The 16,085-nt window shown below is 48.3% G+C and overlaps 1 protein-coding gene across 1 annotated transcript in view; it reads left to right on the top strand.

Annotated features, from left to right (window-relative positions):
• The window catches only part of Prep (prolyl endopeptidase), a 93,536-nt gene that overhangs the window by 52,787 nt on the left and 24,664 nt on the right, over nt 1-16,085 (top strand). The window contains exons 8-10 of the mRNA XM_031346508.1: nt 1,710-1,901; nt 5,435-5,632; nt 10,769-10,872. Coding sequence (XP_031202368.1) covers nt 1,710-1,901; nt 5,435-5,632; nt 10,769-10,872 — 494 coding nt within the window. The remainder of the gene's footprint in view (nt 1-1,709; nt 1,902-5,434; nt 5,633-10,768; nt 10,873-16,085) is intronic.

The raw sequence follows: 16,085 nt of genomic DNA, 5'->3' as shown, positions 1-16,085 counted from the left end.
TTCTGCTAGGTACATTCCTCACTGTATCATTACGGTTGCCTCCACTATAAATGATGCCCCTCTCGCTTTGTTCTCTGACTAGTTATTGCCAACAAAAAGGGGAGGTTTTTTGTTATTTTTACTTTATTTGTTTATTTATTTATTAGATTTTTATTTTTACTGCAAGTTTTATTGGTCTTAAATTATTTTTTAAAGATAGTTTCATTGAATTTTGATTATGGAGTGTAGATACCAGCAGTCACTTTACAAGTAGTTTTCGAGTTTCCTGTTTATTCTTAGCTGATGGTTGAGAAAAGAAGGCCAAACGAAGGGTAAAGAGCTCACCCACAGCCACACAGCTAACCAGTGGGAGAGAGCTGGCATTCTGCTCAGATGTCTGTCCACAGGGCTGGTTCTCCTCCTGTGCTGGAAGTGGGCTTCCCCTGATAGGCTTAACTCAGCAATACATTATGCGAAGATACTCTGTGGGTGCAAGTATGGCGTGAGTGTCAGGTACTTATAGAAGATAGTGGAGTAGGAACGGATTGTCCAGATTAAGATAGACGTGTCCTGTGGCATTGAAGGCAGGAGGTGTTTAGAGAATTCCTAAAGTCAGAGTTCTTTCTTGCATACATTTTCCAGGACAGGCATTGAGTCTGTGTGTCAGGTACATCATGGAGCAGGCATCGTCCGGTGACCCTTGACTCATTAAAGAGAGCCGTTTACAGAATGATAGCTGTTAAGAATCTCCATACCAGATCCTAGGAGTAAAGGACTGGAGAGTGCTTAACTTCATTCAATACAGCCTTTATTTGTATCTTGAAAATAACCTGCAAGCTGAGTACTAACTGGCAAGTAAACCCATACGCACCCAGCTCTAGCTTGAGAAATACGGAGTGTGAGCCTGTTAGAAGTGGCTGGCCGTTGGAGAGTGGGCCAGGTAGAGGACACCGCTGGTGGCTTGCCGAGCACCTCAGCAGAGGAGTCAAGATTTAGAATGTGCGAAGGTGAGAGGACCGTTTCATGGTGTGAGAACTTAATTTGGAGTGTAATGGGAAAGGCGCTGGAAGGTTCCAAGGCACCATCGTGGACCAGGTTAGTGTGTTGAGACATTGTACTGCCTGGAATAGAGTATATCAAAAACAGTCGTGGGAAAACCAGGAAGAAGGATAATGCTAAAGGCCAGGGCTTGTGAGACTTGGTGCTAGCTACTGACTTGTGCAGGCTGCTGCTTTGCCGATTTTGTAGCGTCTCTGACCTCTGCCACTAGATGGCAGTAGCATGCTTCACCTCCTAACCCATGGCAACCAAAACAAGCTGTAGACCTTCCAAAGGCTGCTTGGAATTGGAGAATCTGTTGCCCCTGGTTGAGGGCCACCACATCTGTAGACCAGATGGGTAGGGAGGGGACATTGTAGGGTGGCAGGAAAGGTGGAAAGACAGGCTTTGATCTGAGACTTGTTCAGGTAGAAGAGGATTAGGAGGTGTGTGAAATGAATGGTAGGCAGGAGATGAGGTCCTTCAGTCTCCCGTTAGCGCTGGGGTTTTCAATGGCTCCTTGGTGCCCACCCACAGCTAGCCCTTGCTCTTCCTTGTGTGCTGTAGCTCCCAGGACCATCTGTGCTGTGAACTTTGTAGAAAGAAAAGAGCCTCTCTACCTCCCTTTGTGGAGACCTACATCTGTTTCTTCCAGAATCAGAGATAACAGGATGGCTGTCTTTTGTTCCCAGGAATCCTGAAGTGGGTAAAACTGATAGACAACTTTGAAGGAGAATATGACTACGTCACCAACGAGGGCACGGTGTTCACATTCAAGACGAATCGCAATTCTCCCAACTATCGGCTGATCAACATCGACTTCACGGACCCCGACGAGTCCAAGTGGAAAGTGCTCGTTCCGGAGCACGAGAAAGATGTCTTAGGTAAGGAGGCAGGCAGCTGCTTGGAAACGGTGCTGGTGAGAACATTGCAAGGCCAGTCCTTCACGGTCTGCTGACTGGTGACTCTGTATAGAGCCCATGGCTTGAAATTACTGGGACGGCCGTGCTTGAACAGTACATTCTGTTTGATTAAAGGAGCAGCAGGCTGGGCAGTGGTTGTGCATGCCTTTAATCCCAGCACTTGGGAGGCAGAGGCAGGCAGATTTCTGAGTTCGAGGCTAGCCTGGTCTACAAAGTGAGTTCCAGTGCAGCCAGGGCTATACAGAGAAACCCTGTCTCAAAAAAACCAAAAAAGAAAAAGAAAAAAAGGAGCAGCAGCTCTTAGTTTTAAACTTTTCTATCACCTTCCCTGTTCATTTTTACCTGTTGTAGATGTGAAGGTGGACTTCCAGCCATCTTACTAGAAAAGAGAATCAACTGCCCCTCTTGTTAATTGAAAGTTACCGTAGGCACTTACTCATCTTACCAAAAATAAAATGCTGACTTACAAATGAGTGTATGAAAACTGAATTTATCTAGAAGACTCAATAGTCTTTTACTAGATTTTTACACAAAAGAGGAATTCAGTCAGAACTTCCGTCCAATGAAGAGTGTGCTTGCTGGAAGTGAGCTTTTGTGGTAAGTTCAGTGAGGAAGTCTCAGGCCATTTAGAAAGGTATGATATGCAGTGGAGAATTGCACCCAGGCTGCAGATTAGCTTCTTCTCAGAGAAAGCACTCCTGCAGTGTGTTCTCCAGTGCACTAAGGCACTCCTGCAGTGTGTTCTCCAGTGCCCTAAGGCACTCCTGCACTGTGTTCTCCAGTGCACTAAGGCCCTCCTGCAGTGTGTTCTCCAGTGCCCTAAGGCACTCCTGCAGTGTGTTCTCCAGTGCCCTAAGGCACTCCTACAGTGTGTTCTCCAGTGCTCTAAGGCACTCCTGCAGTGTGTTCTCCAGTGCTCTAAGGCACTCCTGCACTGTGTTCTCCAGTGCACTAAGGCACTCCTGCAGTGTGTTCTCCAGTGCCCTAAGCCACTCCTGCAGTGTGTTCTCCAGTGCTCTAAGGCACTCCTGCAGTGTGTTCTCCAGTGCTCTAAGGCACTCCTGCAGTGTGTTCTCCAGTGCGCTAAGGCACTCCTGCAGTGTGTTCTCCAGTGCTCTAAGCCACTTCTGCAGTGTGTTCTCCAGTGCTCTAAGCCACTTCTGCAGTGTGTTTTCCAGTGCGCTAAGGCACTCCTGCACTGTGTTCTCCAGTGCTCTAAGGCACTCCTGCAGTGTGTTCTCCAGTGCTCTAAGCCACTTCTGCAGTGTGTTCTCCAGTGCGCTAAGGCACTCCTGCAGTGTGTTCTCCAGTGCTCTAAGGCACTCCTGCAGTGTGTTCTCCAGTGCTCTAAGGCACTCCTGCACTGTGTTCTCCAGTGCTCTAAGCCACTTCTGCAGTGTGTTTTCCAGTGCGCTAAGGCACTCCTGCAGTGTGTTCTCCAGTGCCCTAAGCCACTCCTGCACTGTGTTCTCCAGTGCTCTAAGGCACTCCTGCAGTGTGTTCTCCAGTGCTCTAAGGCACTCCTGCAGTGTGTTCTCCAGTGCCCTAAGCCACTCCTGCACTGTGTTCTCCAGTGCTCTAAGCCACTTCTGCAGTGTGTTCTCCAGTGCTCTAAGGCACTCCTGCAGTGTGTTCTCCAGTGCTCTAAGGCACTCCTGCACTGTGTTCTCCAGTGCTCTAAGGCACTCCTGCAGTGTGTTCTCCAGTGCCCTAAGGCACTCCTGCACTGTGTTCTCCAGTGTGCTAAGGCACTCCTGCAGTGTGTTCTCCAGTGCTCTAAGGCCCTCCTGCAGTGTGTTCTCCAGTGCTCTAAGGCACTCCTGCAGTGTGTTCTCCAGTGCACTAAGGCACTCCTGCAGTGTGTTCTCCAGTGCCCTAAGGCACTCCTGCACTGTGTTCTCCAGTGCTCTAAGGCACTCCTGCAGTGTGTTCTCCAGTGCTCTAAGGCACTCCTACACTGTGTTCTGTGGTTTGAGTTTACTTCATCTTCTCCCCAGCCCTGGGCATTTGGCTATACCCTGCCAACGCCTTGTATTAAGATCCCTACCTTCAAACCCCCATACCAGTATCAGATAAGCCTCATGACATCCCCACCTGCTCTTCCCTGCACAATCCACAACTCCAGGGCCCAGCTTAGCACAGGCTTTTGCACTAAGGTGGCAGCTGGTCCTGCCTCCCAGATCCCTGCCACAGTGCGGGCACGGCTCCAGCCGTGGTCAGAGTAGGGCTGTGTCTCCCCCAGGCTTCAGTGGGTAAAAGAATGATCCTGCTCCTCACAGTGGGAAGACTCTTACAGCGCACAGGGGTACCTTCCTGTCTTCCTCAAAGCTCTCTACTCTTGCTCCTAAGTTAGAGCAGGTGCTACACCATCTCATCTCCTTGAACATCCTCAGGCCAATACCCTTTCAGAGTCACGTTGAGAGCCTGATGACTTCTACAGTGAGGCAAAACTGTCCCCATCAGGTGGGTAGAGCCGGGAGCACTGCCGAGGGGCCACGCTTGGCCCTACTCCGTAGTATTTACACGTCTTGCTGTGTCCGAAGGACACTGTGGAAGCCTGTGCCTTTGTGTAGGTACCCTGGTGATTTTAGGCACAGCGTAGGCTGGAGTGGTGATTCTTGTAGAAGAAGCTTTCATGGACGCTGGCAGTGTTTCCCAACTACATGAATTGTCTTCTACCATTTAAAAGGGGAGGCTATGAATTCTACCGTAAGTGACAGCCTATGTCATTTATATACATATCCAAATTAATAGCTGGCAGCTAAAGGTGCCAGTTTCCTTCTGGAAAGCTGTAGGTGGAAAGGGAAGGGGGGCCTTCATTTTGTTACACTCATCTCTTTTTTTGTTTGTTTGTTTTTTAAGACAGGGTTTCTCTGAGTAGCCCTGGTTATCCTGGAACTCACTCTGTAGGCCAGGCTGGCCTTGAACTCAGAAATCTGCCTGCCTCTGCCTCCAAGCGCTGGGATTAAAGGCGTGTGCCACCACCGCCCAGCTATACTCATCTCTTAAAAGAAGCAAAGTTTGAGGTACACCGACATTGCAGAATGCACTGGACCCGTAGAACACAGTACTGCAGGTCAGAACAGTAGGTACATTTGCAGCCCATGTGTCTAGTGTCCAGTCTGCAGGACTCATGCATCCAGAGGTCGCCATGCCTGCTCCCTAAAACGCTATGACAAAAATGTTTTTTTCCTAACTTGCAGTTCTCAAGGCTGAACTTTGTTGTTGTTGTACTGTAGCGAGTACATAAAGGTTGTATACCTGGTTACACATCATCAAGGTAGAGGGTACTTTATTTCCTGGATACAGCAGCTGCCATCATTTATTAAAGAACTGCGCTGAAGGTCAGATCCACAATAAAACCATCATAAAACAGCCTTCCAAGAGTCATGACCTCATGCACAGGAGGGCTCTAGAGTCCAGGAGGGCTTTCGAGCCGCTCTTCAGCTAGACGAGGGACACGCGCTCTGATTTTTCTCTCCCCGTCATTTCAGAATGGGTGGCTTGTGTCCGATCCAACTTCCTGGTCTTGTGCTACCTCCATGACGTGAAGAACATCCTGCAGCTTCATGACCTGACCACTGGTGCTCTCCTCAAGATCTTCCCCCTGGACGTGGGCAGTGTGGTGGGGTACAGTGGGCGCAAGAAGGACTCCGAGATCTTCTACCAGTTCACATCCTTCCTGTCTCCAGGTGAGAGGCTCTTCCTGGTGGTGATGTGGAGTTTCTTCTGAGAAACGGCAGTGCGGTGTTCTGTTTGTGCCTACCACAGGCTATCTATACTCTAGACAGAACCACTTAGAGTAGAGAACAAAGGAAAATAAAAACTATTCTCACCAACTCCTCTGCTGGGGGTGGGACCAGACCTTCTTCTCATTGCCAGCGAATGCAGCTGTCTTGTTAGGTTTTTGTTGCTGTGAAGAGACACCAAGACCACAAAAACTCCTCTAAAGGAAAACATTTACTTTTTTCAGGGCTGGTTTACAGTTCAGGGGTTTGGTCCAGCATCTGCCTGGCAGGAAACATGGCAGCCTGCAGGCAGACACCGTGTGGGAGAAGGAAGTGAGAGTTCTACGTCCAGTTGGCAGGCCCTAGGAAGTAAACTGGCTTGAGCTTTTGAGACCTTCGGGGCTATTTCCTAGTGACGCACTTCCTCCAACAAAGCCACACCTACTCGAACAAGTCCACACCTCTTGATGGCGCCACTTTCTGGGGGGTCACTTTTATTCAAACCGCCATAATGTCTTAGTTCCGGCCTTGATCTGTACAAAGATTCACAGTGTGTATAGCAACAGCAAACATGAATGGCCACACCCAGCATACAGAATGCCTCCCTAGATAAATTGTAGTCTCACCATTATTTAAAAAAAGGGGGGGAGTTATCCTGAACCTATTGGGGAAGGAAAATATTTCTAATGTGATATCTCACGTTTCCTAACTTTTCCCAAAATATAATAGTTCCATTTTACACTTTCTGCAAAGCTGGTCACCGTCATCTTGTTTGTATGGCGACTCCCCTCCATTGTGTGGCATGTATGCTGCATTTTAGCCTAGGAGTCTGCTTGGTTGTCAGTTTGTAGGTGATCAGGAAGACAGAGTCCTCAAAGCAGTCTGCCTGGAAGAGCTCCCACACTTGTCTTGTTCATTTGTCAGGCTCCTCTGGAGCACTTTCTGTCCCTCCGATTTTGTCGCAGTTATTTGCTGGTGGATGAAGCAGTCTTTGGGGCAGTTCGGCAGGTGTCGAAGTGACCATCCTCCTCTGGGGATTTGACCAGATGGCAGTGATGTCTCATCTGGATGCAGTTGTGTTTGAGCCTCTGGGTCCATAAGTCAGCTTACCGCCGTGACGGGCGGCTGACAGGGCTGTTAGAACGTGGAGAGTGACATTGTGGGTAGGTCTGGGGTGCATAAGGGCACTTCCTTCCCCAAGTGCTTTTCAGGGGACTGAGAGGAGCTAGAAGAAGCCAGAGAGTGGACGCTGGCCCAGAGCCAGCACCAAGGAACATAGGTGCCCCGCCTCTCCCGAGAGCCCTGAGCTCAGCAGTAGCCAGTGAGACGAGGGAGAGGCATCCATGCCTAATGTTGTTCTCAAGGTCTCACTGGTTCTAGGCATTTACTTTAAACATGTCATATCTTCAACAGTTTAAATGAGTAAAGGACACAGGAACACGGAGTAGGGGTGACTCACCAGCTCTTAATAAAAGCCAGGGTCTCCGAGGCCCGCAACCTCTCCAGTGACCCCATGTGACCATTTATTTCAGGAACAGGCTCATCATTATCTGGGGCAAAGGGCTCACTGTCCTAGTGGGAAGTGATGGTTCTGTGCCAAGCGATGAAATGCTGCCCGTGTCCGCGGCTCTGACGGTTGCAAAGAGAAGTGTTCCTGGTCGCGCGCTGCCAGCTGCTTCTGAGGAAGCTCTCATTCGTTACTGTGGATGTTTTGTTTGTCTCCCTGTCTCCTCTCATTCATTTTTCCCATCCTTCCCTTCTCTCTTAATGCTACTCGCTATCTAAGACCAGAGAGGGGGTGTTTCTAGACTCAGACCTTCTAAAGTCACGTGCAAAGCAGCCATCGGATAGTTGTGTTCTCGGGAAAGCAGGGACTGCCTGTGTAGATACACTTCCAAACACAGTCACGTTGCTCAAAGATGTCCTGCCCAGGCCTGTCTGCAGGCGAGCTGCTCACTGCTGCCGTCAGTAGCACCGGCAGAGGATGAGCTGAGCCTCAGCTTCACACTGTGAGCAGGGTACATCCAGCAAGGACGCATCTGACTTCGTACCCAGGGGAGGCCCATGGTAAGGACACATCTGGAGCCTGGCCCGTTTGGGACTTGTGTACCTCAAGTCCCACTTGGGGAGAAGCTGGCAGCCAGGCCAGTGTAGAACAGGATGCAATGATTCCCCCGTGACACCAACCACTTGGTATTTGAACGGATTAGTTCTGTACTTGTGGAAGCTTAGGGGTCGAGGTTAGCTTCAGCGAGACTTGACCAAGACAGCATCTTCCAGGCCTGGCTCTGGGAGGCGGGGAAAAGAAAGCCTTTCACATGTGCTTTGGAAAAGAAACCTTTAAGTGCCTTGGCGTGGGTGCTTTGTGTATCGTCTCCCCCTCCAGCAAGCCCCCCCTCCCCCGGACCCTTTTTATAGCTTTAAATCCTGCCCTACCTGAGCATCAGAACCCCACTGCCTTCTCTTCACGTGGGCAGCGTTACAGATCCACCCGGCTTTTCTTCCCCAGCTCTTCCCAGAGCGCTCTTTCGTCTAACTCCCTCTTCTCCTTCTCAGCCCACACCCCTGGTCTCCTTGCCTCTGTCCTGCTGCTGGAACAGCCTGTGAGAGCGCTGCAGCTGCAGACGGGGAGCATGTAAAGGCCACACGTGCCTTTTGACTTCAAGGGACTTCTCCTTGAAGTCTTCGGTTCACTTCCTACACAGCCTTCTGCTGTCTGTGGTCCAGAATGCTCTCTTTCCCCGTCCCTGGGTGACCCAAACCAGGTGGGACGTGATGTCTCAGTAGGTTACAGCGGCTCACGCTATAGTAGTAAGCCTGTGCGGTGAGCTAACCTGGGCTATGCCAGATGAGTGTGCATAGAGACTATTGATAAAGTGCATTCATTTATCATTGAAGCCACCAAGCTGATCCCTGCCTCCTTTCTGGAACCATTTGTGGGCTCTTTATATAGAACGGAGGGAGGGAGGTGATGCTCTTTTTCATGGCCACCAGCCTCCGTTGTGCACTTCATCGTTCTGTGTTAGAATTGTTGGATCTCAGCTTTTCTGTATAAACAGGAATGTAGAGTGCCTCCTCTCCTTTGTCTTTCATCAAGGAATTTAATTCCAGTTCGCCGGTGGCTTGCCTGAGTTCACTGAGCTCTTAATTCTAGCTCCTAAATCCTTCCTTATTTGTGTCAGACATCAAGGCGAATCCGGTGATCACGTGGCACAGGCTTGCTCTTTATTCCATCTTACTTCTTATTCATTCTTCTCTGATACAGTACATTCCAACAGCAGCTCCTCCCCCTCCACTCCCCAGACCCCACTGCTCCCATGATTCCGTTCAGAAAAGAGCTGGGACACCTCCCCCTCACTCCCCGCCCCACAAGTCAAATTTGTGTTGTGTTTGTAGTGGGTACCCTGCAGTGATTTGAAAAACAAGACAAGCAAACAACAAACAACAAAATCCCTCCTTAACTCCCATGCAGTTATAAACATATACTGAGTGTTGGTTTTCAAGTTGCTAAGGAAATGCCTATGTTGGTGTTGTGGGAGGGGTGTTGAGGGGAAAGAGAGCTGCCGTTTTAACCCATGATCAGTCCGTTTCTCTGTGTCCCGTGGGACTCCTATTTGGCTTCTGGTTTCCCAGCAAGCACTGAGGTCCCAGGATCAGGTTTTCTTACACTCGACAATGTGTATTTGAAGTACATGAGGTACCAATTTCACACCAGCCTTTCTGGCTCATTCCTCCACACAGCACTATATTGTCTTGTTTCTTTGGCTTAACTATTAAGAGAGATGCATTAATTCCAAGAAGTAGAACTTTTATTAATGATTACATAAATTGGAATTCCTGATTTTATATATATGTAAATTATATAATATATAAATAGTATATATGTTAGTTATTTTGTGTTGGGTACAATGACTGGGACAGAATTGAACATCTGATTCTGAAATGTCTTGAGTTGGCTCACCTTTGGTTCCTGATTACTGTCTACATGTGTGTCCCTGGTTAGGTGTGAGTCAAGTAGCTGAAGCCCCAAAGGGATTAATCACGAGACCCCCTGGCTTTCTCTCTCTCTCTCTCCCTCCTCTCTTTCTGCTACTGCCCCCTCTCTCTCTCTCAATTAAACCTCTTACACGTGGGGGGAAAAAAAAAGAGAGACCCCTGACTGGTTGTAGATCTTGAGTATGGGGCAATGAGGGGCGTGGCCAGCATTCCCACGTGACCTGGCTTGGAGAAACCTTGTTGACGGCAGTATTAATTACTTTTCTGATGGATGGCTGTGACAGACCACTTGACAGGAAAGCAAAGGCCGCGGAAAGATTTGTTTGGACTTAGAGTTGTGTGCGAGAGCCACACATTCTGTGGCTGTGGTGATTTGAGTGAGAATGGCCCCCACGGGCTCATTTATTTGAATACTCGGCCCCCATTCGTGGAACTGTTTGAGAAAAAGTTGCAAGCTTATTGGAAGATATGAGTCAGAGGGGCGGGCTTTGAGGCTCCAAAAGACCCATGGATTTCCCTGCAGTCTCTTTGTCTCAAGGTGTGAGCTTCAGGCTGCTCCATCACTCTGCCATCATGGCTTCTAACCCTCCAAAATTGTGAACCAGACTGCACGCTTACTTTTGTAAGTCACCTTGGTCATCACAACAATCTAAAAGTGAGTAGACAGCGAGGAAGGAAGGCCTGGTAGTTAGCGCTCCTTGCTTACCCTAGGGCAGACCAGGCAGCAGAGAGAAACGAACACTTCAGTCCAGGCCCACAGTCTGGGGCATGGTGCTGCTCACAATTGATGTGGGTCTTCCTTCCTCAACTAAACCTCTCCAAAAAGTTTGTCCACAAACACCTAGGGCGTGGCTCCTACGTTGCTGCTGCAAATGCATCAAGTTTGACAGTAAATATTACCACTGTGGGGCTGTTGGAGGGGAAGCGGGCGGTGCTGATGGGGATGGTTGCCGTTTCTCCAGGGTACTGCTCACGTCCGACTTTCCTCACAGGGCTTGGTCCAGCCGCCCAAGTGGCAGCTACCCTCAGGTGGCGCGTAGCGTTCTTGTGGCCTGTGTGCTTCAGGAGACTTGGCAAGTGACCTGAGACTTTTCTCCCCTCTAGGTGTCATTTACCACTGTGACCTTACCAAAGAGGAGCTGGAACCCATGGTTTTCCGAGAGGTGACGGTGAAGGGAATCGATGCTTCCGATTACCAGACAATCCAGGTAAGGGGGAACCCGCCTCTCTCGCAGGAGACGGGAAATCCGACGTTCGGGATGCCCTTATCAAAAGCCGCAGAGCTAACACATAGTAATACAGAGGACGGATATTTTCGGTGCTCCTGCTGTTTCTAGGCATTGGGCCAGGTGCTTAGGACTTCCGCCGTAGTCCCTGTAGTTACAGTCCTCGTAGTCTTTGGGCTCTGTGTGTGTCTATCTGCCTACTCGCAGTAGGGATTGCCAAGCTCGGTTCCTTAAGAGGTTTGCTCTTAGTGTCTCCCGGCTTCAGTCTGAGGTTCGTATGTTTCTGCTGAGCCAGCCAGTGTTCACAGCACATCTGAATGAACAGGCAAGCTAAGATCTCGTGAAGACAACACACACTCAGTCCCTGATCGCTCTTTTCAGGCTGAGTCTCTCCTTTTGGCTTGTTTAACCTCCTGAGGGTATTGAGGCTTCCCGAGAATGAACTGCTTGCTGTGTGATTGATGGTTGACCAGATGGAGAATGTCTGCTCCTTTGCAATGAGAACTTGCCCGTAGAGCATCGGGGGTCTTACAAGGCGCTCCCACTCCAGACTCAGCAGGACTAACCACATACAGACTCACAGAGACTACAACAGCATTCACGTAGGGTGCCAGCACTGAGGAAACATGGGGTCCCAACTCTTAACGGAGAAGCTGTCTGGAATTGGTGCCCACTGGCAAAGAAAAAAAAAAACAGTTTTTGTCCGTGGAATCTTTCTGGGTACGTTAACCACACCTCTGAGTAGGCCTCACACCCAGGAGTAGTTGGCCAGTGCAAAACAAACTGGATGGTGTTTTGTATAGACATTTTGCCTCAGTTTTTGTTTTCTTTGGGAGTTTTTGTTTGTGGGTCATATTGATGTTTTGCTTTATTTTGATTTCTTTGTGTGTGTTTTTTTATAAAGTTTTTTTAAGTGTTTTTTGTTTGTTTGTTTGTTTGTATTTTGTTTTAAAGAAAGGGTAAAAGAACATAAGGTTGGATGGCTAGGGAGATGGGGAGGATCCGGGATGAACTGGTACAGGAGGGGGAACATAATTAAAATTATAGTATGAAAAATTTAAAATTTTTTCAGTGTTTTAAAAAACACTAATAAACTCTTAAAAGAAGCTTCAAGGAGGGGGCGCTCCCACTTGGGAGACTGAATCATGCAGGCTACAGATCCGGAACCAGAATATTAAAAAGACTACCCGGGTGGTCGTAGTGCGCCCTCAATCCCAGCACCCTAGGAAGAGGCAGGTGGATCTGTCTCTGTGAAGTTGAGGCCAGCTTGGTCTCCGACTGAGGTCCAAGACAGCCGAGAGTACACAGAGAAACTGCCTGGCAAACCATAAAAGAGGAGACTGCAGGAGACCTTGTATTCGGGTACTTGACTGCTCTCAAGGGTGGGTCCCCGACATGTGGAGGGATGCTTTACCTCAATTGCCTGGAACTAGTTTAGCTGATGGCTAGATATAGACCCTAAGTAAAAATGTATTTACAGAGACAAGTGGAAGCTAGATTTGGTACAGAATGGTGGTTTACCATCTTTGCCATATGTGAACTGCTAGCAAACTGGTCTTCCATCGACTGGAGAACAGCTGTGCTGTGCCCATGTGTTCATATACTGGCTGCTGAGTATTTTGACTGAATGGCTGTACCACCAACTGTGGGCCATTATACATGTCCTCGTTTATTTAGCACGTCAGGACCCTTAAGAAAGTCTGCTGGATTATAATCTATGTGAGTAGTATTTAAAATCAGGAGCTTATTATATCAGAAGCCCTTTCAGACAGGCCTGACTTTGCCTTATCCATATTGAGCAGCCTTGGGCAAGGCACATGGCCTTTCTGCCTCTGCTTCCAACTGTAAGTAGTGTTCGGGATCCCTTTGGAGTTATTAGAAGGTACTGTGTATTATAAAGTAACTTGTAGATTGAGCACAGTCTCGTTCAGTAGGAATAACTATAGTGTTCGTGTGATTTTTTTTTTTTTCCTACGTCAGTTTGACTGTTAGACACTCACTTTCATTGCTAGTTGGGCATCTGGAAGGTTTCCACCTCACATGCATATAGCATGGCTCATGTCAACTGTTTCATGTGACTCTCTTAGTCCTTTCCGGGCATTCCCGGTGAGGATGATCTGTGTATTGTTTCCTCTTCCAAATTTGGGGATTGGGGGAGTGGGTAGTTAAAGCTCAAGAACAGAGCAGCTAGGTTTCCAGGAGACAGTGTGCTAGGTACCTGTGCCACTGTAAGACTCTGAGACTCTCTGTGCCTGGTGCTCCATGACTCAAAGAAAGCTACTCTGACATTGACCTTCTCAGGTACTTAGAGCATTACATAGGTAAACACTTAAGGACAAGCCGGGGCTAGCACACAGGCCTTCAGAGGGCACCACACTGCTCTGTGTTCTGTGCCTGTCATGGGCGTATTGATTGCCACCCCTCCGAGGAGCGCTGTTTCAGGCCCAGTGCAGTGGTCTGGGTTTACCTTTGAGCAGCAGAGAGTCCATGCAGGTGTGCACATGGCTTGACGAGGCTCTCAGCGGTGCTTCCAACAGCCACTTCCCATCATCAGAGCTCTAGGGAGGGCTTTGGGCATGAGTAAAGTGCGTCCCGTCCTAACGGTGTGTCGTAAAGTGCTAAGTCAAGGCAGCGGGCCTGGAAATAACTCATTTTGTTTCCAGCTCTTCTGGGAATTGTGGCTTTCAATCTCACATGACTTGAGTTTGTGATGTTTTCCGTGTGTGATTTGAACATACCCCTCTTCTCCCGTAGATAAGGTGTATTACTGTGCAGATGCATAGATTAGCCTGCAGGGCTGGCAGCCATTAACTAATAGTGTTCATGACCTACATCTTAGAGGTACCATCTTTGATGCAGCAACAAAAGGACCAAACAAGGAGATGGGGAGGGGAAGGGCAAGGATGGCTAAGCCATCCCACAGACATCAGGGAGGGGATGTTTGTGGAGGGGTCTGCACTTCACAAGACCTGTGCATTTTGCCTGGGAAGGTGAAGGGCCTGGTGTTGAGTTTCATCATCAGACACAGAACAACACTGTCTTTGTAGCTTTTATCCATCCTGGTGGCAGCTCTGGGAAAACTGCCCACATCAGAAACACTTCTTCTTATTAATTATTGTTCAAAGCAATGGGAGAACAAGTCTCAGAATGAGATCCTAGAGAACTCGTTGTCTCTCTTCTCATCTGTAATCCATTTAAGAATTTTAGTTTTAGGTGGGTTTATTAAATCTCTAGTTAATTTATTATTTCCTCTGCTTTTTACTGCGAAGCAACCACATCAGATTGATGAGAACCTATCTGCCCAAGCCTTCCAAAGAAGCTAAGATACATTAGCAGTGCCATCTCATGAAACAGATTTGTGAACCTGCCTAAGAAATTTTATCTACACATATTGTCAGTAATACATTTCTTTCTCTTTTAACAAAAATGAAAGGAAGTTTAGTCTCTCGATAGATATAGATTTATAACACTGCCTGGGGCTGTTTGACTGTAGGCATTCCCTATGTTGGCATTGTTCCCTGGGAAATGTCATCACGCACAAGAATTGAAACACACAAAGATCTGAAGAGATGCTACTGCCCTGGTCCAGGGAAAAATGACACTGTGGAGTGCTCCTGGCTAGGGGCTAGGAGAAGCCCTCTTGCAGGTGGAGACTGGGGAGGAAGAGTTCAAGTGGTTTTATAATCACTGACGTTTTGCGACCTCCTGTCATTCAGAACACGCTTCCGCGCTCTTTCACTGCTGCGAGGCCCGTAATTTCACAGTCAGTTCAGGTGCTAAGCCTCAGCATGCTGTGCGCTCATGGTGCCGCTGGCCCATGTCATCAGTGGATGGAATTGTGTGCCGTGGTTGAACGGGGGCATCACAAAGAAATGGAGCGTAGCCAGAATTCACTTTCTGGCTTCTCGGAGTCTCATTGTGGTTCAGCCAGCTGAGAGATTGGTTTTTTTTTTTTCCCCTCAGACTAAAATGAAAGAAAAAGAAAATCATAGACATAGACCTGGAAATGGACCAGGAGCTGAATATACGCCAACTATTCTCTTTTCTTAACAGTCTCACATTTTATGAAAGACAAGGTAAATTAGAAGAACCCCTGTATCCATATTTTATGAGCAGGTGCAGACCTGCTTGGAATGGTGTAACAGTAAGGGTTTTAAGCATTTGCCCGTGGTGTGACTGCCTGTGCCACTTGTCCTTTAGACGTAGTAGGACGCTTTCTTAGGATGACCGTCTTCACAGCGGTCTTCTGTGTACCTCAGTCTCCGCTTTGATCATTTGTCTTTCCCAACATGCCTTGGGGTCACAGTAGTGGGATAGCTTTTCTCTTTTGTTTTTTGTTTTGTTGTTTTGTAGGTTTCTCTATGTGGCCTTAGCTGTCCTGGGACTTGCTCTGAAGACCAAGCTGGCCTTGAACTCACAGAGATCTATCTACCTCTGCCTCATGCTGGGGTTAAAGGGGTGCACTGCCATCACCCCCAGCATCTGCTTTCCTAAATTAGACTTGGACTTTTTTTTTTTTTTTTTTTTTTTTTTTTTTGGTTTTTCGAGACAGGGTCTCTCTGTGTAGCCCTGGCTGTCCTGGAACGCACTCTGTAGACCAGGCTGGCCTCGAACCTCGAACTTAGAAATCCGCCTGCCTCTGCCTCCCAAGTGCTGGGATTAAAGGCGTGCACCACCACCGCCCGGCTCAGACTTGGACTTTTGTTTGTTTGTTTGCATTTAGGTTTCTATGGTAATAACTGGTTAGTGGTGCTAGCATACAGGCTCTGCTATTGAGGGGACATATTCTTGAGCATGGATAAGCTTTTTGATACCATGAAGTGTTGCTCCAAGCTGATGTGTGTGCGGCCCTTCCGTGTCCATGTAAGCTACTGTTGAGCACTAATGACAGTGACTTTCTGTAACACTGTGGCTGTATACTCAGGCCTTGGTTAGAAACAGGGAGGGGCTGTGGCAAGATAACTCAGCCAGTAAAGGTGCTTGTTGGCAAGCCTGAGACCCTGAGTCTGCTCTCTGAAACTCACATGCTGGAAGGAAAAAACTGATTTCCACAAGTTACAGATACACACGCGCGCGCGCGCACACACACACACACACACGCACATGCACACACAGACATACCACACACACATACAAGCATACAGAGACATACACACACAGACACATACACACCACACACACACACACATGCACAT

The sequence above is a fragment of the Mastomys coucha genome, unplaced genomic scaffold, assembly GCF_008632895.1.
Source record: "Mastomys coucha isolate ucsf_1 unplaced genomic scaffold, UCSF_Mcou_1 pScaffold3, whole genome shotgun sequence".
Lineage (NCBI taxonomy): Eukaryota > Metazoa > Chordata > Mammalia > Rodentia > Muridae > Mastomys > Mastomys coucha.
The sequence above is the reverse complement of the archived record's forward strand: the minus strand, read 5'-3'. Positions and strand labels throughout refer to the sequence as shown.